General features: G+C 44.9%; 1 protein-coding gene across 1 annotated transcript in view; it reads left to right on the forward strand.

Annotated features, from left to right (window-relative positions):
- ablim3 (actin binding LIM protein family, member 3) overlaps positions 1–21,942 on the forward strand; it is a 243,340-nt gene that overhangs the window by 90,264 nt on the left and 131,134 nt on the right. The window contains exon 3 of the mRNA XM_067996419.1: positions 18,795–18,978. Within this exon, the coding sequence (XP_067852520.1) occupies positions 18,795–18,978 (184 nt within the window). The remainder of the gene's footprint in view (positions 1–18,794; positions 18,979–21,942) is intronic.

Raw genomic sequence — 21,942 nt, forward strand, 5'->3', positions numbered from 1 at the left:
TGATGCTAGCTCAATTGTGAATTCTAAATCTGAGATTGATAGATTTCTGTGAACCAAGGATTTTTTTTTATTCATTCATGGGATGTGGGCATTGCTGGCGAGGCCAGCATTTATTGCCCATCCCTAATTGCCCTTGAGAAGGTGGTGGTGAGCCGCTTTCTTCTACCGCTGCAGTCCGTGTGGTGAAGGTTCTCCCACAGTGCTGTTAGGTAGGGAGTTCCAGAATTTTGACCCAGCGACGATGAAGGAACGGTGATATATTTCCAAGTCGGGATGGTGTGTGACTTGGAGGAGAACGTGCGGGTAGTGTTGTTCCCATGTGCCTGCTGCCCTTGTCCTTCTAGATGGTAGAGGTCGTGGGTTTGGGAGGTGCTGTCGAAGAAGGCTTGGCGAGTTGCTGCAGTGCTGTGGATGGTACACACTGCAGCCACAGTGTGCTGGTGATGAAGGGAGTGAATGTTTAGGGTGGTGGATGGGGTGCCAATCAAGTGGGCTGCTTTGTCCTGGATGGTGTCAAGCTTCTTGAGTGTTGTTGGAGCTGCACTCATCCAAGCAAGTGGAGAGTATTCCATCACACTCCTGACTTGTGCCTTGTAGATGGTATTAAGGGATATGGGGCTAAGGCAGGTATATGGAGTTAGGTCACAGGTCAACCATGATCTGAATGCCACTGCCACTTGCTGCCTCCTGATATGCGCTACCTTCTCCTGCAAGAAAGCGGGATGTGTGTCTGGGTGATGTGCCTGTCATGGTTGAATAGCTGCCAGTGTGTGTGGCCTGTGAGTTGCGGGTGGGCGGCTTGCAACAGTGGTAATGTGTAAGGGTAAGAGGAAGCATCTGATTGGAAGAGTTGAGTACTGATGGAAAGAGTTTGTTGGTATGTGGGTGATGGGGGGTGTAGTGCTTGGAGCTGCGGATGCGACTAGTGGTGTAGTTGGTAGGAGATGCCATTTGACAGTTGACCTCACTCACCTTGACCACTCATGTCAAAGCATTGAACTTCTTCCTGAACTGCATCCATCTTCATGATGCTGTGCGCCTGGCATTGACTTCGTCCCCTTCTGCCTCCCACTGCCTTTAGAGTGTATGTCTGGAGAGCCTCTTGCCCTCCATCACCCCCCCACCAATATAGGATCTCCCTTCTTCTGTCCACCTCTTGCACCAAGGTCCCTGGACGGAGATCAGACATCGCACATGTAAAACATGTGCGATGTCTGACCTCCGTTCAGACTTCGTGCAGGCAGCAGCCTGTTATTTTCAGCAAATAACAGGTACCAGCTACCTTTAAGAGATTTTTAAGACACAGCCTGCCTTTAATAGATTGGAACTCCCCCTGCTGATGGAAAGTGAAAATTGCATGGAATCCTCGTTCAACGCTGATTTCCAACACAGATTGCAGGTAAGTCCTCAGGCCTGACGAAAGTCTCATTCTGTCTGTGAAGGGGCCATTGGGTGCGGGGTAATAGCAGATCGTGCTACCCCTGCCCAAAAACAGGCCCTATCCAATTTTTTCCTCCATTGTTGCTGTAAGAATGCAAAGCAGGGAATTTATTCTATAATGTGAATTTTTACCAATAAAGTGTAAAGGAGACAATGAAGAATAGAAAGAGGAGCAGGAGGATGTAACAGCACAATAGCTTCAAGTTTCATCAGGAATTTGGGGATTGCATGCCAAAAATTCTTCTTTGTAAACAGAGTGGATGGTTTAGAAATGAGAAACCACTGTAGAACTTAAAATTAGCCACAATTTTTTGTGCTTTTCAAAACTGCAGCACTCATATAATCATTATAAAATCTTAGTGGATTTCTACCTATATCTTTGATTGCACTGAGTAAATGGCATCGTCATGGTAACTGCTTAGAACAAGCCAAGATATTAGCATAATGACGGTATTACCTTAGGTTGTTTTAAGATGTCACCATAATAAATGCTTTATCCATAACCTCCTACAGGAGATTGCAAAACGCCTTCAAATCATTTCCCAGTGTGGATCGATGACTGTTCATGCTGTTGCTATGCCACACACACATATTACTTTGTGCTAATATTGTAAGAATATTGTTTAAACTGTCAGGAGGATAGTTTGTCAAAGCTGTAAGCATGCATGATAGTTTTTTGCTCATCAGCCAATGGGTTAAGTCACTAGTTTCATTTTTCTTCCAGCCGTAGATAGACCACACAAAGAGAACTGACGAGAGGAGTGAGGATAAGAAAAGTGCTTTTACAATATTATCAGATTACAAGGAATCAAATCAAAACAGTCTCCAAGAAATATGTTTAACAAATCTTTTTCACTGTGAACACATAATCCATGACATAAATCCTGTCAATGTGTTGCTTCATTTATTCACAACATCATCATGATGCATATTATGCACAGCTCTCCTTTCTACCCAAAAAAAGGTTGGCCAAATGTCTTATTGGTATGTTTGCTTCTTCAAATACAGATAGCACCAAAGGCAAGGGTGATTTCCATGCACTCTGCTGCCTTTCTACTGCTTTAATGCCTCAGTGGATAAATGCACCATGTGATACTGAAACATATAGGTCAGAAAGGCCCCAAGTTCAATCACTGCTCTATGCTGAGTTAGCTGATCTCAACCAGCAGCAGTGGGGATGCCACATCTGACTTAAATAACCTTGGAGAAAGAAGTAAAAAAAAATGTTTTCCGCTTCTGACTATTATCCATTGGATCACTGGAAAGTTAAAGAATCTGCATGTTGGGTGAGGACAGGATCTGACTTGGCTGTGATACCCACCACAGTTGAATAGTTTTTTGATACCCACTGTCTCAGCTCACAGGTGAAAAATGACCACTTGACTGAGGTAGTAGGCTATGATCAGTAGTAGATCAGAACCTCAGCAAGCGTCACTGCCTTCAAGACATGAGGGGAGAAAAAGAAAAAATGAAGGTTATTACTGTATATTCCTGGTGGAGAGACTGCAATAAAATAATCAAAACAGGCTGGAAATCAATTTTTTTTTAACATACATGTTTCAAATATTTATTTTCTGCGTTGTAAAGTCTATGCCTATTATTTTACAGAGAGCTTAAGGCTAGACAATTAAGTTTACCATTATACAGAGATATATAGACACAGGATTAACACATGTCCAGCAACAGCTGTGTACCTCAAATCACAGATTCACAAGCAGCAGAGAGCTCTTGGATATGTGCATTTAAATATCTTGAGAACATGGTGGGAAAATAGACTTTCTTAGAACATTTTTAAAAACTTTGCTTCATTTCACTCTCAGGAATCCAACACAAGCTATGAACAATTATTAACTCAGGTTTGATGTCACACTCAGATTATGCTTCATGTGCTTTCAGGCCAAAGGAGTGTAATGGCATATTCACACGGCACAAGTTTAATGTCAATCAAGTGCCAAAACTGCTTCATGTTGACGCTGAACTTGGAGTGTAAATTCAGTGTCAAGGCCTGAATTTGATTCTATTGAAGTCAATCGAAATAGAAATCGGGAAATGTGTAAAACAAAATGGCGATTCGCTATCACTTAATTTACACTGTTGTACAAAGATTTACTCCTAAGGGTGGAACTTACAATTGCAGTGGAGGCATAAAATCGGCCGCCCGTTTTCATTCTGCCTGATTTTCCTTTCCATTGACTTATGTGAGGTGTATAACGGGTGGCTGATCCGCTACTGCCCGTTTTACGGCCCCGCTGAAGTTGAAAGTTCCACCCATAATTGGAAGCGGTACACTTACTGCTCTGCAGCCCTTCTAACACCACTAATTTCAGCATTTGCAGAGATATAGTTTGATTCCTAACTACTGGATTGCAACGGGATCTTGATAAATTGGGCCAGTGGGCCGATGAATGGCAGATGGAGTTTAATTTAGATAAATGTGAGGTGATGCATTTTGGTAGATCGAATCGGGCCAGGACCTACTCCGTTAATGGTAGGGCGTTGGGGAGAGTTATAGAACAAAGAGATCTAGGAGTACAGGTTCATAGCTCCTTGAAAGTGGAGTCACAGGTGGATAGGGTGGTGAAGAAGTCATTCAGCGTGCTTGGTTTCATTGGTCAGAACATTGAATACAGGAGTTGGGATGTCTTGTTGAAGTTGTACAAGACATTAGTAAGGCCACACTTGGAATACTGTGTACAGTCTGGTCACCCTATTATAGAAAGGATATTATTAAACTAGGAAGAGTGTAGAAAAGATTTACTAGGTTGCTACCGGGACTTGATGGTTTGACTTATAGGGAAAGGTTGGATAGACTGAGACTTTTTTCCCTGGAGAGTAGGAGGTTAAGGGGTGATCTTACAGAAGTCCATAAAATAATGAGGGGCATAGATAAGGGAGATAGTCAAAATCTTTTCCCAAAGGTAGGGGAGTCTATAAGGAGGGGGCATAGATTAAAGGTGAGAGGGGAGAGATACAAAAGGGTCCAGAGGGGCAATTTTTTCACTCAAAGGGTGGTGAGTGTCTGGAACGAGCTGCCAGAGGCAGTAGTAGAGGCGGGTACAATTTTGTCTTTTAAAAAGCATTTGGACAGTTACATGGGTAAGATGGGTATAGAGGGATATGGGCCAAGTGCAGGCAATTGGGACTAGCTTAGTGGTATAAACTGGGCGACATGGACACGTTGGGCCGAAGGGCCTGTTTCCATGTTATAAACTTCTATGATTCTACTATTCAGTAAGTACTTCCTTTATTGTATTTGTGCTTTACTGTCATTTTATGCTCGTTCTTTTATTTCTGACCATCTTATTCACTGTGACATTGCTCACAAGTAGTCTGGAGCATAGATGTAATGTGTAGCTACATAGCATAGAGCTGTCCAACAACACCTTTTGTGCTTTGGAAGTGGACATTCATTCAAGGTTAGGAAAACCAGCAGGAAATGACTGGATTTCTTTGTCTTTTTTTATACTTTTGACACTTCAAAATGTGAGGCCTGAAATGTGCCAGATTTTTATATCAATAGGAGACACTCCAATATCAGCAATAGCACACAAGTCTTTTTTTATATAAAATTAAGGCACTCTAGAGGTAAGAGGGGCAGGAGTTAATTTTATGAGTTTGTGCTACCAGCAGGCAAGACTCCCTGCCAGCAGCACAAAGTCTGAAAATTGGCCCTAGGATACCATGACAGAGTGTGTGCTGGATTTAAAACATGCACAAGAGATAAATGGGGTTATTTTCCTGAGCCTACACCCAGGTCCACCATTAATGGAAGAAAAACCAGGTTGGTTCCTTTACAGGCATGTGCTCCAAACTGGCTGATTTTCTGACATTCGCTGTGCCCAAGTGTTCCAGGGTGTCTGGGTGCAGACCAGGAAAATCTCCCCTAATTATTTCTTGCTTATCTGACAGTAGGCTATTTTTCAAATAGATTTACGAATTTCATCAGATCATTTAAACAGCCTGAAACAACCTTGTTAACTAAACATCAGTTGCAAATTTGTTGCAATATGGGGACTAACACTATTGTGCTAGTTTAGGCAAATGCATTCCTCAGTTGTTTTAAAAACAAATCCACTCCTTCTTTTCACCCGGAGGCAGTGAATGTGGTTCCACTGGCTTTGCAGATACTAAGGGCACGATTTTAAAAGGAAAGTACGGGTGTGTTGGGGACAGGGGGGCAAAGAAAATCGGCATTTTCTGGAGCGGGCAGAAATCCCGGCTCCAACCCGCTGAAGAACGCGCACCACCCAGTGTCATCTGGGTGCGCGCGCAGTTCCCGAACCTGGAAGTCCCACCGGACGATATTTAAAGCAGTAAATCAAGTACTTACTCATGAACATAAATCCAATTAAGAATGAAGGCAAGCGATTTCAACGATGCCTCAACGTGTTTCCCGTGCTGTGTGAAGCACGGCATGGGAAAGGAGTCGGGTTTCAGCCAGCGGCCATTTGGACATTTAAATCCCTGTTTGACAGATGGGGATAAAAAGTGAGTTATTGCAGCAGGGCACTCAGTTCTCTCAGACAAACTTTTGGCTGGGAGATCTTTGGGCGCTAAATTGGGCCTTGTAGCGCCCGTTGTTTCAGCGCTACGCGGCCACCCGAAGTACCAAGATGGCTTCATGGCTGCGCACGCATGTTTCCAGCGTGACATGCGCCGTACGCCATCTTGGTATAGGAGTTAGCGCAGGCGCAGATAACGAACGATGGAAGCATGTAAAGTGAGGAGAAAATGGATACAATCAGTGTGCAGTGCTGATTTAAAGTGATAGACACCATTTTGGGACTTAACGCTCAACTCAACGCACAGTCTTAACCCCGACCATCTGAACGTGTCGCAGAGTGCCTGGAGGACCCCCCCACCAGCGCTATTTAAAGGGACCATGCAGGATTTACAGGTTAGTGGCTGGATTATTGCTTCTGGCTCCCGAGACATTTGTAACTGTTTTTGGAGGTCTCCAAGACTTGAATACTAGGACTAGGGGACATAGCCTTACATTTAGAGTCGGGACATGCAGGAGTGAAGTTAGAAAATGCTTCTACACTCAAAGGGTGGGAGAAATTTGGAACACTCCTCTGCAAACGGCAGTTGATGCTAGCTCAATCTGAGATTGATAGATTTCTGTGAACCAAGAGCATTAAGGGATATGGGGCTAAGGCAGATATATGGAATTAGGTCACAGGCCCACCATGATCTCATTGAATGGCAGAATAGGCTCAAGGGGCTAAATGCCACTGCAACTTGCTGCCTCCTGTAATGCGTCACCGTCCCCTGCAAGAAAGCGGGACGTGTGTCTGGGTGATGTGCCACACACACTGGCAGCTATTCATGGTTGAATGGCTGCCAGTGTGTGTAGCCTGTGAGTTGTGGGTGGGCAGCTTGAAACAGTGGTAATGTGTAAGGGTGAGAGGAAGCATCTGATTGGAAGAGTTGAGTACTGATGAAAAGTGTTTGTTGGTATGTGGGTGATGGGGAGTGTAGTGCAGGATGCAGTTGGTAGGAGACGCCACTTGGCAGTTGACCTCACTCGCCTTGACCACTCATGTCAAAGCATTGAACTTCTTCCTGAACTTCATCCAAGTTCATGATGCTGTGCCCCTGGCACATCCCCCGCTGCCTCCCACTGCCTTTTGGTAAATGTTTGGAGGGCCTCTTGCCCCGCCCCCTTGCGGATATAGGATGCCCCTCCTTCTGTCCACCTCTTGCACCAAGGCCTCTAGTGCATCAGCAGAGAACCTTGGTGCACGCACTCTCGCAGGCCTGGTACAAACTCAGATCGGCAGATTGGTGAGGCCTGGCGTGCATGAGGATGTGGGCTTTAGTAGTGCGCAACCTTTATTCAATGTTTTAACATATCTCCTCAGTGTGTAAACATAGGGACGGGACCTGCATCTGTGTTTTACGTGTGCGATGTCTGATCTCTGTTCAGACTCTGTGCAGACAGCAGACTTTATTTTCAGCAAACAGGTACCAGCTACCTTTAAGAGATTTTTAAGAGACAGCCTGCCTTTAAGAGTTTGGAGCTCCCCCTGCTGATGGAAACTGCAAGTTGCATGGAATCCTCGTTCAATGCTAATTTCCAACACAGATTGCAGGTAAGTCCTCAGGCCTGACGAAAGTCTCGTCCTGCCTGCGCAGGGGCCATTGGGCGTGGGGTAATAGCGGATTGCGCTATGCCCGCCCAAAAACAGGCCCTATCCTACTTTCTCCCACTTTGTGTTCAAACTGAAAATTCTTGGTTCACAATCAGAATTGTTCTGTTTCCACATATTTACCAACTTTTCGGCCGCCCTCAAACTGATACCATCGGGATGGGATGACTCCATTCACCAGTACATCTGAGGACAAGGAACATCACCATCCTCACCAGGCATGGCGTGCACTTCCACCACTTGTAGCTCCACAACACAGTTCTGCGCCACAGGCACCTGCACAAGAGCACAGAGGGGAACAACAGAGGGACCAACATCGCAGGAGGTACTACCCTTGTGAGAGGGTCTACAGACCGAGGCTCAGCTTCCTGGACCTCTCTGAGGAGCAGTGCATATGGAGGCTGAGAGTGAGTCGCCAGGTGATCGCAGACATCTGCAGCCTCCTTCATTCTGAGCTGCTCCTGGTGGGACCTGGCGGTATCTCATTACCCATCGCAGTTAAAGTGACCACTGCCCTCAACTTCTTCGCCTCTGGATCATTCCAGAGTGCCATCAATGACATCGCCGGGGTCTCTCAATCGTCTGCCCACAAGTGCATAAGGAGGTCACCGACGGCTTGTTTCACAGGGCCTCGCAATACGTCAACTTCCCCATGGACGACCTCAGCCAGACGGTGAGGGCAGTGGGATTCCACTCTGTGGCTGGTTTCCCACGTGTACAGGGTGCAATCGATTGCACGCATATAGCAATCTGAGCACCTCCACATGAGCTAGGACTGTTCATCAACAGAAAGGGGTATCACTCCATCAACACTCAGCTCGTTTGTGACCACCGCAAAAAATTCCTTCACATGTGTGTGAGATTCCCTGGCAGCTGCCATAATTCATTCATTCTGAGGGAATCCAATATCCCAGGCCTCTTCCATGCATCAAACACCCATAAGGGCTGGCTCCTCGGGGACACGGGATACCCCCTGCACACGTGGCTCATGACACCTCTGAGGAACCCCATCAGTGAGCAACAGCGTCGATACAATGACAGCCACATCGCCACCAGGTCTGTAATTGAACATGCGATAGGGCTGCTGAAGATGCGATTTCGGTGCCTCGATTGTTCTGGGGGAGCACTTCAATATGCACCAGTGAGAGTGGGTCGCATTATAGTAGTGTGTTGTGTCCGGCACAACATGGCGCAACAGAGAGGGGTACTGGTTGATGAGGCCCCATGCCCTCATCCACCATCCACATCTGCAATGGACATTGAGGAGGAGCAGCAGCAACAGGAAGAGGAGGAGGAGGAGGAGGATGAACCCATCGGCAGAGCAGCAGCTCACCTGGTTGCTCGTGAGGCCGGGGAGTCACTCATATGTGAACGCTTCTCATAAGGAGATCACAAAGTGAGAACAGTCCAGTCCTCACACTACCTGGAAACAGCAGCGCCAACACCAGCCCCAGCAACCCCCCTGCACAAAACAGTCCTGCAACTACACATACACCCACTGTAAAGTTATCCTCTGCATCAAGTCTCGCCGTTCATGATGAAACACATGAACGGGCGCTTTAACAAAAGGCAGTCGAGAATGGGCAAGACGTGGCAGTAGTGGTGGGAATGATAACATTTAATGTGACTTTATCAAAAACCAAATATAAATGAAAAACATGACAGTCTATCAAACACCCTTGTGCTTACCCTTCGTGATCACTAAACCTTAGCATTTCTCTTCCTACTACTTTTACGTGGTGCTTCCCCTGTGGCTGCAGCAGAGGTAGTGGCAGGTTGCTCTTGTTCATGCCCTGACTGCTTAGATGCTTTGGGCCTACGCCCTCTGGGTTTTGGCGCCCATGAGGGCCCCTCCAAATACTGCTCCACCTGCACCTGTGCAGGGGCAGACTCGGCCACCTGGAGAGGAAGTAGCATTGCAGGTACTGGTTGAGAGGGGGGCAACGGGTGAGGCGTGGGAGTGCTTTGAGTGGCGTCTCCACTTCCATGTCCCCTTTCGCCATCATCCCTCTCCTGGGCCAGGCCCACATCATTCTTGCCACCCTGCTGGAGAACAATTTGGAGGACATGTGTGATGCCTTGTAAGCCCAGTTGTAAAGTTTCTGTCTGCCTGTTTAAGGTAGCAGAATGTTGTTCACCCTAAGTCCGAACGGCCGTTTCAGGGCCTGAATGGACTCATTTGTGAGCCGTGCTTGAAGCTCAGTGGAGGCTAGCCTTCTTTCCATCGCAGACATTCCCGCACTTACCTGCGACATTACCTCAGAGATTCTCTCATGTACCTGTGCCACCATTCCACTAATGCAGGAGGTGGTCTCCTCCATCCTCTGCGCTATTGTGGAGAGTGCGTGTGGCACCTGTTCCAGTACCTCGCAAATGTGCTGCTGTCCCTCGATCATTTCCCTTTTAAAGGATGGCCCCCAGGGTTCAGCTTCTGCGTCCAGCTGAGCAGAGCCTGGAGAGGAGTGTGCCCACTGATGCGGACTCTCCACAGCTGCCCCTGCCACCAATGTCTGCTCGTGCTCACTTGTGTGTGGTGACTCACCAGGTGCCAACCCAACTAACTGACTACTAGGACCCACTGAGGTGTGAGTAACTGCGCTGGTGGATGGCTCATTAAGATGTGATGGTGCGCCCTCAGGTCCTCTGAGGAATCACCCTCTCCTGTCACTGCAGTCGTTGAATGGCCTGTAAGAGAACAGAAGGCAATATTAAGCATCATCACAGATGTGTCATGTTGCGATGAGCATACTGAGGTGTTCAACATGCCAATCATTGTTAACATCAATTCATGTGTGTGTTGAATGTTAAAGTTGCATCACCAGACATTTGTGGGGTGCCAGTCTCGGCATCCCCGACGGACAGGCACTCAAGGGTGCGGCCGATCTCCAGGGCCTCGTCCTCCGTCTCTGTGAGGACCACTATTAGTTGTGACCCCCCTCCAGCCCTCGCCCTCTCTCGAGCATTTTGAGCTCTCTTCTAGATGGGGAGAAAGTACAGGCGTGTGAGTGAGTGAGGGTGAAGTGGCCAACTGATGAATGCATTGCTTTGGGTGAGGCTGACCATGAAAGAGATGTATCGGAGGGTGAGTATGAGACAGAGACATCATATTGAATCAGGATTGGGGTGAGTGGTAGTGGTGGGGTGACTAATGGGGAGGTGAGGAAGTGCTCAGAAAGTGAAGGTAAGTTGAGGATGAGCCTTAAGTAGGTGTGAGGAGTGATGTGATGGAGTAGTGTTGGCAGTGCAGTTTTGGGGTGGGGTGGGGGGGGGCGGTGATATGCAACATGGAATGCAGGAGAATCATTCAGTGTACTCACTTTTGCTGACCTAGTTAGGTCATTGAAACGCTTCCTGCACTCAGCCTAAGTGCGGGAGAGGTTGCTCCTGCTCGTGACCTCCTCTGCCACCTCGAGCCAGGCCTTCTTGGTGGCAGTGGCAGGGCACTTCTTCCTGTTGGCCGGGTAAAATAGTTCCCTCCTCCTCCTCACACCGGTCAGCAGCACCTCAAGTGAGACGTCGCTGAATCTTGGAGCTGCCTTGCCCTTGACCTGCTCCATTGTGTCTTCTTGCTCTTTGCTTTAGCAAAATCCATTGGAGCAATGGCCCTTTAAATCTAGACGCTCCAGCTGACAGCAGGTCATGGGGGTGCGCAGTCCGCCGGCTGCATAGCTATCAGACACCAACCCGGAAACAAGGTTAATGGCCACCAATTAAGTTGCGATCGCATGGGGAACGGTAAGCTTTTATTATTCGGGTTACCCGTACGCCCGTTCATCCCCACACTGCCATCCTGCCGCCATTTTAAAAACGTGCCCCAAAAATCTATCGATTATAGTCTTGAATATATTCAACGACTGAGCATCCACAACCCTCTGGGGTCGGGAATTCCAAAGATTTCAGGATCACTCTACACGTGAAGAGTGACAATCTTTTGTAAGGAGGTGACAAGATTCTGTGTGCACATGGAGAATGATATCAATACTGTGGAATAGAACAGTCTTTGCATCTTGGAAACCCACTGTCAGCTTCAAGTCTATTGCAAGCCAAGAATAGCATAAAGCAAATGCAGATTAGATCTCACTCTAACCCATCAATTGATCCTGCACCCCATTACCTATTAGTATTAATTTTCCATTTCACCTACCAGTCCTCCCTTTTGCTTCACTGAATAAGTCTGCCATTATGTGCTGTATCGTGGACAATCTTTGTATTTTGGACTGGTACATCCAAGGATAACAGGCTGGGACTGCCCAATTTCATTTTATGGACAACCCTGACAAGAACAGAGAATAAAATTATTGAATTAAAATTCTTCCATCTGCATTGAATTAAGGCCAACACTTCAATCCAACATCCTGAGACAGGATTGTATTTCATCAGGTTTCTTTGTCAACTTCAGAATCTGCTTTAACAAACATTTTTCTGGCTCCTGCCAAACACAGTTGTATGATGTACGTATAATTCAATGTAACAAAACTATTTGGACTAAATGGAAGGATATGTTTATCTCTGGCATGGAACTTCTGGGGAGGTGGTCCACGGCATTAGGTCTGCTCCATGAAACATAATCTGAGAATTATCGGAGACTTGTTGACGCATAGCTGCTTCAAAGTCATAATCCACCATGATTGTAACATAAATCATTTCTCTCACCCATGTAGGGGTACAAATTTCCACTCTGCATTCCTGTTGCACACTGGCGTCATACATCATAAAATTGCACAACCCCAGCCTATGATTTTCCATCCACTTAAAATTAATGGACAAAAAAAACATGGGCTAGCAGTGTGCAGTTTTGCAAGATACACTCCCATCATGCTTCAGGAATGCAAAAGCAGAATTTTAAGCCCGTTGTGATAATGAGCTAAAGGCTAGATTTTTTGCCTATTCATAATCAATGGAAAAAACTCTAGCCCTCAAAAACTATGTAAATAGTGGGAATGATTCATGGGATTCATTCTAAAGGATACATATGGATTACGCTTTGTTCCAATAACCTTCTTTAGATTGCATTGAAACTTGAATTCTCACTGCAGTTGTTACATGCAGCAATATCTGGCTTAAAAAGGAAACAAATCCTGTAGAAAATATCCCTGAAAGTTGATCTTCAAGGTGGAAAGATATTTATAAGTAAGGATCTTTAAGGCTTAATAGTTCCTAACCTATTTATCGGTGTATAAAAATGACATAACTTGCATTGGGCACAGCTTTGGGGTTTAGATTTTTGCAACATACAAATATTTTGGACACCCTGACAAAAGAGTATGAAAAACTAAATGAGAAATGCAAAGCTGGCATTCACAGTGACTTGCCCTGCTTCAGGTGGCATGTCACCTAAGTGGTGGCATTTCCAATGAGGGCCAGTAGGCAAAGCGACATACAGTATGGAAAATGCACTTTGTCCAAGCTGCCTTTGAAAGTTTGAGAGTGCAGCTATCACCTTTTTTAATATCCCAGAAGCAGCACTGACCTCTATCCATGTTTCTGAACTGACACTTTCAATCAGAGGGACTGGAACCCTCACTGAAGCAGTCAGAGGACATATGTATGAGTGAATCTTTTCTTCCCTACCTCCTGACAGAACGTATTCAGGTTTAGACAGGAATTTTCATAGATATTTACAGGCTCATCATTTTATATTACAGAATCTGTCACTGTATTACAGCACATACCCAGTACCGCTGTCGTGTTTTTAATTAATAACCAAGCAGAAACTAAACATATTCTAGACAATTTGGCTTATTTCCTATGAAAGCAATATAAGACGACTCAGGAAAAATAACTTTTGTTGGCCTGCGGCTACTGATTTTGGACATCTACTCACTTTATTTCTTCAAGAGATCAAAAGGGATACAGTTTATTGATTGCATTGTTACTGCAATACTGTGATCAGTAAAATTACCTCTCGGAGTCGGGAGCAGTATTAGAGAGTTGGTGATGAGTGGGGTAACCTTTTGCAAGTAATTATTAATTTGATTGTGCCTTATTCTCCCTGGGGAGAATTGTTTTGGATTTAGTTCATCAGTTCTCAGAGATTGTAGTTACATAACAACTAACCCATTATATTCATAGCTTTAAGTGATAAGTACAAGGAATGTAAATTATAAAAATTGGTCCAGATTGTGAGTTTTGGTGCCAGGAATGCACTTTCCTATGTCCTGCCTTCAGTATCTTTCTGTTATCAAACTGCTTTGCAATGTATTGGACATAGAAAAGATAACTTTTGTCACACTTCATCTTACATATGGGGCAACGGTGATGTTTCTTCATGTACTGAAGGAAATTTTTCCTTAAATATACCTCTTTCAGATTGTGAAGAGGTTGTTGTGTAACTTACATGACTATGCAATGATACTAATAATGCCATTAATATTGATGCTTCACTGTGTGTTTTTACTGTGTCAGTAAATTACTGTACCAGTATTGGCAGAGCCTTCAGCCATCTTGCCCCACATTGTGGAACTCCCTCCATAAACTGCTTTGTTTTGCTCTATTTCTCCCCTCTTTAAAAATTACCTCTCCAATAGCACCTTCAATCACCATCCCTAACCCCTGTCTTCTGCCTGTTGAGACTGACTTGCGACTGTGAAGCAGCTTGGAATGTTTTACGACATGAAGTTGTTGTTTTTGCATTTTATGGACATTGAATCTTGTTTTCCGAGCCTGAGCAAGGATGTTCAGAGAAAGGGATAGTGAAAGATACCATGACAAGGAATTATCAATGAGTCATTATGCTCAATGTAAATATTGTAGGGGCTCTTTTTGTGCCCCCATGTCTGAGGCTGAAGCTGATGTTTTTTGATCTCAGTTTTCAGTACAGGCAGTGTGGACCAACTTTCCAACAGCTGATTTTAGTAAGGACCGTGGGACTGAAGATCTTTCCAACCCTCCACCCACACCTTTCACCCACCACTAGCTCTCACTCTCAGCGGACAGCTTGTCACCACCAGTTTTAATCCATCAGGGACACTACCATCAGCCTAAGTGCTGCACTGGAGTATCCTGTTGTCATAAAAAGTAAAGTAATTAATTTATTGACTAAGTAGAACACATAATTGCTAATGAATTGTGTGTAATTGCTATCAGGACATTTTGTGGGGGGTAAGGTTGATTTACATGTGGAGATGGCTGTTGGCAAGCATGGGGGCTCAAGAGGACAAGACCCCTAAAATCTCTATAGAAAAGGAACTGATGGTAAATCAAGATAAAATCTCCCTTTCTGGATGTTGCCAATTCAAGATGTGATGTTTATGCTGCATTACCTTTGTAGTCATGTAGTGCCCTACTTTAGTCACTTTAAATAATGCATATACATCTTTTCTGTAACATTAAATTATGTGACTCGTTACTGTACAGGATTGATTGACTGTTTTTTCTTGAAATTATCTTTGTTGAAAAGGCAAGCAGCGCATTATACTTAGCTCAGTCTTTTATTTTCAGTGTTAAAACCAATTTCTATTTGCATTCCCACTTATTGGATCATAGAATCATAGAATCGTACAGCACATAAGGAGGCCATTCGGCCCAGTGTGCCTGTGCTGGCGCTGGCGCTTTGGAAGAGCTATCCAATTAGTCCCACTTCCCTGCTCTCTCCCCATAGCCCTGCAAAATTTTTATTTTCAAATATTTATCCAATTCCCTTTCTCCCTTTGAATAAAACAATGAATCTGCAGTGCTCACTTAAGTTTTCTAACCTCTACAATCAGCAAGAGGAGCACAGAAATATAACAGTTTAAAAATATAGAATTTTATATGAACATGAGCAAATGCAATGGGATTCAGCTCAACAAATGAATGCATACAAGAAGGCACCCTGTTACATAAATGTGTTTCTCAAACCTTTGCTTGTGAAATAGTAATATGTATCAAAAAATGCAATGTAACAAAATGCAGCATTGCAGGAATATCTTTGTATTGCTTGTGGTGATCATTACTGCAATTAGATTGATTCTGTTCTCTGTCTGGCTCTTTATCCTCCTGGGACTGTGAAAGTTCCCATTTAAAAGCATTGTGAAAGTTCCCATTTAAAAGCATTGGATTTCTCGTAGAATGCAAATTCAGCTTTCATTTTCAAGTGTTTCAGGTAAAATGTTTGTGATCAATATATAAACAGCAGTGTTTTTAACAGTTTACTTCAAGCTTGCGTATAAATTATTAGTGAGTTGGAAATGTTCAGCAGAGTAACAAAAACTGTCACAGGGAAATGTATTGCATATACGATTGCAACAACAACTAGCATTTGTACAGTGCCTTTACCATTGAAAAACATTCCAATGCACTTCACAGAGGCATAATGAGGAATAAATGGATTCTGAGCCAAAGAAGGAAATATTAGGAGCAGTGACCAAAAGCTTGGTCAAAGGGGTGAGTTTTAAGGAAGGTTTAAAAAGAGGAGATGGAGATGAAGAGACAAAGGGACTTAGGCAGGGAATTCCAGAGAATGGAGCATCGGTTGCCAAAGGCATGATTGCCTGTGGTGGAGCAAAAGGAGGGGGTGATGCAAAAGTGGCCAGAGCTGGAGGAACAGACAGATTGTAGTCGGTGGGGGGAGGTTGTAGTCCTGGAGGAGGTTGCAGATTTAGGGAAAGATGGAGCTGCGAAGGGATTTAAACACAATGTGGAGGATTTTAAATCGAGAGACCAGGAGCCAATGTAGGCCGGCAAGGTGATAGGTAAATAGGACTTGGTGAGAGATAGGATAAGGGCAGCAGAGTTTTGGATGAAATAAGATTTACAGAGGGTGGAGGATGGGAGGCGAAGAAAAGAAAGGAGGGGAAGGTGGAACAGGGTCATGTGCTTGAAGGAGAAGAACGTATCAAAGAAGTAGGGGAAGAGAGTGAGGTGTGATTTAGTGAGAAGGGCCACGCTACCACTGGAGCAGTTTGGATAGGGCAGATGATGAATGCATAGCCTGTCGTGGAAGCTTCAGTAAGAGGCAAGGTGTCGCCACCCATGAACTGTGCAATTTAAGTGACATTTGGAAATACGCAATTGTAAGTCTGAACAATATTTGCCATTGTATTCCCTCTATAACTAGTTTGTCTGTGTTTTTGATCTAATACTAGTGGATGTAGGTAATGTGTGTAATGGTGGACAGTGAATGGATAGCAGGGAACTGAAGTGTTGTTATAAGGGAGCAGCGTATCACACTAGCCCCTAGTGAGATTACAAGGAGAAGAAGAAGCCAAGATCATACACAACAAGCACTGAAAAATCAGAGTGTATTGTCAACACATGGAGGCTATGTTATAGTTAAATACTTTTCTTTCAACTGCATCGCAAGAAATTGTTCTAAAATTGTATTTTTTTCAGTCTGCCGTATTGGATAATGAATAGCTCAGGCAAGGTAATGCAGGGAAATCATGCCGAAATTAATGTTTCGTGCTGTTGTGTAGTGTGATTAAAAATTAAATGACATAGCTTACTTGGGTAAAAGCAGTACAGATCTTCAGACTGGTTCACAACTGGAGTTATTGTATCTATAATATATTAAAAATCTTACACCTACAGAACCTTATTTTCTGTTGTAATGTTTGTCGCATTTTTTGAGTCAACTTTTTCTATTATAGATTCCTGTGTCCACATTTGTAATGGAATCTGCTGATATAAATTTGTTCCACTGTGATTACACCCTCCTGCCAGTGATGCCACTGTAACAGCCTAGTTTTGCACCTCTCAGCTTCTCAGTCTGAAATGAAATTCCAATGCTTTAACTGACTCTATGGGCATGATTTTAGCTCAGAGCTGGGAACCCAGCGCATCTGTAGATATTCGCATGGGGAACCCGGAAGCCAAATGAGCGCATCGCTATCTGCGATCACAACTCGATTAAAGGTAAGTATTTGTGCTTCCGGGTTTTCCACGCGCCAGGCAGCCAGATTGACAGGCTGGCTGCTTATGGGGAGGGAAAGGAGCTGTGAGTCGGGGGGCGGAAGGGAGAGATCGATCATGGGCAGTGGAAGAAATCGGAGGGCTTGGGGGAGGTGGGGAGACATGGATGACATCGGGTGGGCCTTGGAGAAGATTGGGGGAGGTGGGTGGGGGGGGGTCCAGCATCGCGGGGGTCTAATCACCCCAGGTGAGCTTGTTGGGCCCAGATGAAGCACTCCTGCACTTCCAGATCCATAAGCAGTGCAATAAAGGCACTCACCTCATGGACCCGGCTCTTCCCACCTGCTTTCACCTGTTGTGAATCAGAAGCAATGGGAAACCCAAACAGATAAGGTTACAATTGTTTTACATTTCTAATACACAAAAAATTAAGTGCCTCAACCATCGCAGTGAGGTACATTGCCCCTTTATGTATCGGCCCGCCGGCTTTAAGTGGAGACAGGACTTCCAGGTTTCTGTTGCGCGTGTCCAAACGCACCTAGGTTAAACCCGGAAGTGGGCGCATTAGAGCCGGGATGTGGTCCGCTCTGAAAATCAACTATTTTTACTGCTCACCTGCCCCCAACACATCCGTTCTTGGGGGGTTAAAATTCCCCTCTACTTCTCTGCTTTCCAAATTCAAAGTATTATATAAAAATAAGGACAGAATATGTAACTTTAAAATGGGGGATGAATTATGCCTGTGCATCCCAGTCCAGTTATCTCCCACTCTGCTTCACCTAAAGACCACACTTGGTCTTGACTCTCCGTGTGCAATACCACAAAAGATTATGCTAACTTTAACTTACGTGATGCCACATGAGCTTGAGCGACTGAGAGGTCAAATGAATCCCTACTGTTAGTAAAGCTATTCATTTGTAGTGTTTCTGAACCTAAACCACATAAATACTTGTAGTTACTAAAAATTGGACAGATGGTTTATAATCAGCAGTTCATTAATAATTAAAACAACTTTTGGCATCATAAATAAGTAGACAACTAAGTTTGGTCTCATGGGTAGGGTCAACAGAAATCAACAGAACATTGGGTCCTGTCTGTTATCTATTTTGCATAGCTGTTGACACAGTGACAATTAACAAAGATGACAGACACAAGACACATCATCATAAAAGATGAATTCTGTGGGGATTTCCTGTTTTGTGACTACCATGAGTGTGAGTTTCTGCTGACCCTGCCCATGAGTTGGTTGCTCATTTCCTGATATCACTCAGTTTATTTTTCAGTTGACCATCATTCCTGTCATTTAAGTTTGACATTATCTACAACATGTCATTTTACATCGTCTGATATAATTATGTCTCTGATTTACAGTTTGTGGCTCAGACTTGGCACAAGCAAACTTCTTCTACAAAAATGGAGAATACATTTGCACATTGGATTATCAACGAATGTATGGGACTCGTTGTGACAGTTGTAGAGACTTCATCGGGGGAGAGGTGATCTCAGCTCTGGGAAGGACGTTCCATCCAAAGTGCTTTGTCTGCACTGTCTGCAGGTAATTTGCAGAAAAATGATACTGAGCATGGATATAAAATTTCTTCAATCTAATCAGCAAATTGTGTTTTTATAACTTGAGACTCCAAATTAAGAAATAAGTGCTGAATATTAGAAGCAGTTTGGAACCAATTTCAAACAATATTTAGGTAGAATGGATGTAGGTTATAATACGACATCCATTTTGAAAATATTCCAGAGCACCATTACACTTCTTCACGTTGTCCTCATGCAGGGCATTGGGAGTGGCAGTGGCATTAGCTCCATGGGAGAGCTTATGCTATCCTTTCTCAGGATGACAGGATGCCTGCTCTCCTGCCAACCTCTGACCTCTGTTGGTTCCACATAGCCAGCTGGCCCAGCCTGCCCCGGCCTATGCCGAGACACAACAGTCTGCAGCTGTGCCCTCAAGGGTCAGAGCTGCTCGAAGTCGCCCACCACGGCCTTCTCAAGTACCCTCAGTGGATGATCAGCAGCCTTCCACCTCCCAGGCTCCTGCAACGGGGAACCATCTCTTGGGAGCAATAGAATAGGCAAACGAGCACAGTGGCCTGGCACTAAGGGATTGCCCTAGGGTGATTTCAGTTCAACATTTAGAGAAGGAAAATTTGGTAAATCCATAAGGTACAAGATATGAAGTGAAGAGGTTTTTTTTGCATTGATGTTGGTCTTCATGTTCTTCGTTATGTAAGAGGAACACCCATGAGGTTGTAGTGTTGGAGGGCATTCGGAGGGAGTGGGTCAAATGATGGGACTGTAGGTGTGCTGGGGGGAGGGTTTGCTTAAGAGAATCTCTCCTCAAAAATTTGTTGCCTTACAGTTCTGGCAGCTGGCAGCACTGCTCAACCTTGGTCTTCCTCTTCATCCTCTTCTTCTTCAACCCCTTCATCTTCCTCCTCCACTTCTTCCTCCTGTGGCAGCTATAAGGTTTGGTCCTACTGAATTGCATAATTGTGCAGCATGCAGCAAACCACTACAAATCTGGAGACTCGCTCAGGGCTATACTGCAGGGCTCCCCTGGATCGACCCAGGCACTGGAACCTTTGTTTGAGGACGCCTATGGTTTGCTCAATGAGAGCTCTGGTTTCTGTGTGGCTCTCATTGTATTGGAGCTCCGTGTCTGTGCCTTGGGTTCCTGTCAGGGAGTCATGAGCCAGGTGTAGAGGGGATTTCCCCTGTCTCCAAAGAGTCAGCCTGACACCTGCTGGTCTGGTTGGAAGACAGGGAGATTGAGGACTGATGCAGTATGAAGGCATCATGACTACTGCTGGGAAACCGGGCACCGTCCTGCATTATTCGTTGCCTGTGGTCACAGACCTGATGAACGTTCAGGGAGTGGAACAACTTTGTGTTATAAAACATAGTTGGTTCTTGGCAGGGACAATGCAGGGCAACATGTGTGCAGTCAATGAGACGCTGCACCTGGGGAAATCCATCAGTGCGAGGAAATCTGACAGTTATCTCTTGCTTATCAGCAGCCTCTATGGGGAAGGTGAAGTATTGCTGTCTCCTTGCAAAGAGGGCACCTGTCACCTGATTGATGGCCCTATGGACAGCAAACTGACTGATGTTGCTGATGTCACTGATGTCACCTGTTGTAGCCTGGAATGAGCCTGTGGCGTAGAAGTTGAGGGCCACGGGTAGTGCTGTGCATGCCCTGGTGTTTTCCTCGAATTCGTGCTGCAACAGGTGACATAGGTCAGGGACTGCCTGCCTGCTGAAATGCAGCCTCCTCACACACTATTCCTCTGTCATGTTGAGGTACATTTCCCTCTTTTCCAGTAGTCCTGTAGCCATAGAAGTGACAGAGTACAGCTGCTGCCAAAACCCAGCTTTCCTACAGCTATTTAGTATCGAAGTCTTTCCAAATTCAGCCAAAGCTGCCAAAAATGACTATCCAGAGACTTGCCTTAATGGAGGTGGGGACCCCTTTAAATACCACTGATTCAGCCTGTTTTCTGAGTGTTCACTCCATGTTATTCTGAGCGGCATAAGAGCGACCAAATCAAATGCTCCCAGGCATCAATTTCCCAAGGGCCCTAATTCAAGTGCTGAACCCCTGTTTACATATTTTGGTCAGCCTGGCACTCTTTTCAAGCGACTGCCAGGGCTGCCTAAGGACAACTTAACCTATATGGCGGTGGCCGCATTTCATGCACATGATGTCCCACCATGAAATTGGTAAGTGGAATGCCGATTAAGCACCCGAAAACTGGGTGAAAAGCAATCACATTTCTACTTTGATGTTGTTTGCTGCTGCATTCGACCCTACTGTGTCATGAACTTCTCTGTGCAGGTTGTGGATGTGCCCGACTTGTAATTGCTCTCATAGTTTAAAGAACAAGGTTGGTATATGGCAGCATAACCAAAATGAATAAAGGAAACCCACTACTTGTTTCTGTGATTTTCCTTGAAGGATCTGCATCAATGCCAGGAATCCCTGGTGCTGTAGTCACTGTGGACTTAGCTGGCCCAGGTATACTTATGCTACTCCCACATGCCACATCTTCTCACAATGTCACACAAGCCCTTGTGAGCATTAAATAGGGAGCATCTAAGAGGTTATGGAATCTATCATAGCTTCCTCTAACTGTTCTTGCAGCTAGTTGTAGCTGGTTATTACCTTTACAGTTTTAACCTTAAACCATATATTACAGCAGATTGAGAATTTATGAGGGATGCTCCTACTGTCCATGTGGGCTGCACAACGAACATCTCCAATGCAGATACCACTGGCGTTGCCTAATGCTCAATAATAGACTACAACGTAGATGACCATTGCATAGTTTCCAACAGTCTTCTTTTTGAGCAGATGTCAGCTTTTCACATTCCGTTCGCATCACTCGCATGGTGTCCACTGAAACAGCTTTATTGCCTCTGACTGACTCTCACGGGTAGAGCAGTATCTGGCATGCAGGGAATTGTAGGTAGCATGAGCTGCCATCGTTCTTCATTTTAAAATGAT

This window comes from Heptranchias perlo, chromosome 14, assembly GCF_035084215.1.
Source record: "Heptranchias perlo isolate sHepPer1 chromosome 14, sHepPer1.hap1, whole genome shotgun sequence".
NCBI classification, from domain to species: domain Eukaryota; kingdom Metazoa; phylum Chordata; class Chondrichthyes; order Hexanchiformes; family Hexanchidae; genus Heptranchias; species Heptranchias perlo.